We start from the raw sequence: 4,260 nt of genomic DNA, 5'->3' as shown, positions 1-4,260 counted from the left end.
TATAGCAGAAAACAGCTTTCTGCTAGTATACTGAAATCACAGCAGGTCCCAGGACAACTTCTCAAATCTCAACCTGTCAAGAAAACAGCCAACATTTTGTCAGTCCACTCTACTGCAAACAGCAAATATATAGCTTTCAAATTCCACCCCCCCCCCCCCCACCAAACTAAACTAAAAAAAAAAAAAAAAACACCAACACAAAACACAAAAAAAACCAAAAAAAACAAAAAAAAAAACAAAAAACCCCCCAAAAACCCCCCCCCCCCCCCCCCAAATTATTAGACAGCAAGGGTTGCTCCGCAGACAGCAAAAACCTTCTTCACTGCCAGGCACTCCAAATAGGATGCACTCTTAAAACTGCGTTGTGGGACCTTTTAGAGTAGTACTTGAAAAAAGCCCGGGGGAGCTGACTGAGCAGAGTGCCATAGTAACATATTTGGTCAGCTCTACCAGCTTCACCATCTGACATAGACCACTCATACTCCTTTTGAATTCAAGAGTGCCATATAGAAAGGTCACATTTATGCTCTTCATAGATACAGGCTACCAAGGAGACTTCAGCCTCCTTGGAGATATGATAGCTGCACAACAGGCACCTGAACAGCAACACAAGGCTGTAACCGAATGAAACCAGTGACAATAGCTGTTTATCCAATGAAGTTCTATTAAGCACATTTTCTAGAGCATTAGTGAAATCCTAATCAAACAGCCAAGTTTTGAGAAGATGTCACATCATTGATCTTCTATAAAAAACCAAAGGAAGAAAAAACACACACCAAAAGCAATCTGTCTCTTGCAAATAAGACACATTGCTGGAAGCTGCCTTCCATCCACACTTCTCCAAGGCATTGAGAACCTCCCATTCAGAGGCGGAACCCTCTTTTGGGGGGGAACCCAAAAAAGAAAAAAGATCAAGAACGAAAGATCCCTGACTCCGTACGCACCTCATTTTAACACTGCTTAACTGGGGCAAAACAAAAAAGCTATACTTATGCCCTTAAGGTTAAATTGAAACCTGTCAGAGATCTCTGCCATTTACTTGAGATCTTTTGAAAGTGAGAATTCTTTCACTTTTGATCCTCAAGTCTTTTACATGTCAGACAGCGTTATACAATCAGTGTTACTACGATATGTGCAGACAGCACCCTCCAGTGCTGCCCGCCCTCAAAGTATGCAGCATACATGTAGTTTCCCTGCAATAGAGGTGCAAGGGCATGTAGCCTTAACATACAGCCACATGAGGAACTGAAACATCTTGCATCTGTGCAATCGGTCAATCTGGCTAAAACAGAAGTTTGCATCAGCTTTGCCAATCTGGTGGGGAAAAAAAAGTCTGAAGTCATCATGACAGATGCTCTTCAGCTGAATGTTAAAAGGCAATCAATTACATTTGAAAAATCTTCATGTCCATAACAACTGACAAGGTATTAATCCCTGCAGGAAGGATGGTAAAAGGAAACTGAAGTATTTCAACAGGTGTTGATACTCAGGTCCAACACTTAAAAGGGCCCCTGCTGCAACACTCAAATCTACACATCTGTCAAACCTCCAGGGACACTAACCTGTCAAAGCACTGCAGAAGCAACTCCCTTGCAGAAAGGGATTTCCCCCCCCTTTTTTTCTATTTAAACCAGTGAACATAGGTGGATCAAAGACTTACCATTCTCCCCTGCCAGAGGGGCACATATAGTGGAGCAAACCAGGCAACTGCCCTCATCACACAATTCATCACTGCCAGCTACAGCCATCATATCACATCTCCCAGAGACTCAACACCCCCTCTGCCTTTGCAGAGCCCTGTGAGTAAAACCAAAGGGAACAGTTAGTGCCAGGCCCTGCCAGGGTGTGGAACACAGCAGCACCACCCTGCTGGTGCATCAGACATCTGGCTTAAAAAACAGTGAGAAATCAACACTGTCGCTCTGATGGGGAAAAAATTCAGTCATCACTTACACCAGCGAGTCCCCAGGAGTTACATGGTTGCACACCCACAGCAGCCATGCCACACTCCCACCTCCCCCAGCAAATCCGCAGGGACTGAGTGAATTTATGGCAGAGCAAGTGGCAAAGCCATGCACACATATGGCCACCACTGAACATCTGCAATCCCCTAGCACTCCCTCAAGTTGGCCAGCAAGGGGCAGGGCAGAAAAGACTCAACAGCACCTCTCTTCCAAAGGGACACACTTCAGCCAGGATGATTCCTGTCCCTTATTGGGGCAGCTGCTCTGAGCAGTGGATCACCCACATGTCTCCATGCAGGGTGTCCTTAAAATGAGCTCTCTGAACACAATACATCAGGAAAACAAACAGGACAGAGCTGCAAACCACCATCCTGCTCCGGCTCAGCCCACACTGGTGCAGCCTGCGGATTCCTTGCCCTGCTGGTTCCTGTTCACTAGCCACACCTGCCACTTTGGACATGCTGGAACAGGAGCAACACAAGGCACAAAGGACCTTGTTGCAATGCTTCTGGCATGAGGAAAACCTCTGTGCTTTCACCTCTACATCTAGGCTAATGCTCAAATTTACACGTCAGTCAAGTCTCCAGGGACAAAGACTTTTGGAAGCAACTCCCTGGCAGAAAGGTATTTCCCCCCATGCCCTTTTTTTATTTAATTTAAACCGGTGATCAACAGTTACTTTAAGGACTTACCATTCTTACTTGCTAGAGGTTCAGGCACGGTGGAGCAAACCAAGCAACTGCCCTCATCACACAATTCATCACTGCCAGCTACAGCCATCACATCAAGTCTCCCAGAGGCTCAACACCCCCTCTGCCTTTGCAGCACCCTACGAGTAAAGCCAAAGGGAACAGTTAGTGCCAGGCCCTGCCAGGGTATGGGACAAGCAGCACCGCCCTGCTGGTGCATCAGACATGATCTGGCTTAAACAGTGAGAAATCAACACTGTCGCTCTGATGGGGAAAAAATTCAGTCATCACTTACACCAGCGAGTCCCCAGGAGTTACATGGTTGCACACCCGCAGCAGCTGTGCCACACTCCCACCTCCCCCAGCAGACCCATGGGCAATGAGTGAATTCATGCAAATCCTTCCCCAAAGAGCTGGCTGGTTGGCATGCTTAACAGGCACATGGGAGAGGGGAAATACTGCAAAAGTCCAGAGAAAAAACACTTATGTATGGGTCTTCCGCAGCAGAGCACAAGACAGCCAGGACAGATAACAGAAAAAGAAGAGGCAGGCAGAGATAACAGGTATGCACTTTTGCAGGGCCAGCATTTATGGCCATGCGAGGCTTCCGACTTCCCAACGTGAAAGCAGGAGGTCACACATGCTGCAGTAAATGCAGCGCAGTCGCCAGACCCCAGACAGAGGGAACAGCTCAGCCATGAACACCGTGTGGCCCATGCTGTGATCACTACTGCGCACCTACCAGCAAGGGGCAGGGCAGGAAAACTCCAGAACCAGCCCCTCCTCCAAGGGCCCAATACAGCCAGGCCAGCTCTGCCCCACACCAGGGCTGCAGCAGAACGCACCCACATGCCTCCAGCATGGCCTGGTCCCCAGCCCTCTGGCCACGGGGCACCTGCCAGGGGCTCAGAGCTGTAAACCCATCGCCCTTCCCAGGCTGCAGATTTCTTGCCCTGCTGGACCTGCCACCTTGCACACAAGGGGAGTGAGACGAGGCACAAAGGGCCTGGCTGCAAGGCTTCTGCAGGAGGAAACGCTCTCTGCTGTCAGCTCCACAGTATCTAGGCTAGTAGTCAAGCCTACACGTCTGTCAAGTCTCCAGGGACACCAACCTGACAAAGCATTGCAGAAGCAACTCCAACTCTTTTTAAAAAGAATATATATATATATGTATTTTTAAACCAGTGAGGAACAGTTACTTTAAGGACTTACCATTCCCACCTGCCAGAGGCTCAGGCATGGCGGAGCAAACGAGGCAACGGCCCTCATGGCGCGCCTGACCCCGCCGCACCAGCTCTCCGGGAGGCCCTGCGCCCTCTGCCTTTGCAGCGCCCTGCGAGTAAAGCCGAAGGCAACAGTTAGCACCGGGGCCCGCAAGCGCATGGGACACAGCGGCGCTTCCCGCTGGTGCATCAGACACGATCTGGCTTGAACAGCGAGTAATCAACACCGTCGCTCTGACGGGGAAAAAAATCGTCATCACCTCCACCAGCGAGTCCCCGGGTGCCCCACGGCTGCCCACCCGCGGCGGCCGCGCCACGCTCCCGCCTCCCCCGGCGGGTCCGGGTGAGCTCGTGGAAGCCCCTCCCGGGAAGGGCGGCCGGGCG

The 4,260-nt window shown here is 50.1% G+C and overlaps 1 protein-coding gene across 2 annotated transcripts in view; it reads right to left on the bottom strand.

Annotated features, from left to right (window-relative positions):
• Positions 1-3,982, bottom strand: part of LOC103901716 (somatomedin-B and thrombospondin type-1 domain-containing protein-like) — a 46,004-nt gene extending 42,022 nt beyond the window's left edge. For both annotated transcript variants that reach the window (XM_009282642.2, XM_009282641.2), the window contains exons 1-2: positions 3,866-3,982; positions 2,657-2,793 (exon numbers count right to left, since the gene is read on the bottom strand). In XM_009282642.2, the coding sequence (XP_009280917.1) occupies positions 2,657-2,744 (88 nt within the window). In that variant the 5' untranslated portion in view covers positions 2,745-2,793; positions 3,866-3,982. The remainder of the gene's footprint in view (positions 1-2,656; positions 2,794-3,865) is intronic.
• Between the last annotated feature and the right edge of the window lie 278 nt (positions 3,983-4,260).

The sequence above is a fragment of the Aptenodytes forsteri genome, unplaced genomic scaffold (assembly GCF_000699145.1).
Source record: "Aptenodytes forsteri isolate BGI_AS27 unplaced genomic scaffold, ASM69914v1 Scaffold374, whole genome shotgun sequence".
NCBI lineage: Eukaryota > Metazoa > Chordata > Aves > Sphenisciformes > Spheniscidae > Aptenodytes > Aptenodytes forsteri.
Note: the sequence above shows the minus strand (reverse complement) of the source record. Positions and strands in the feature narration are given on the sequence as shown.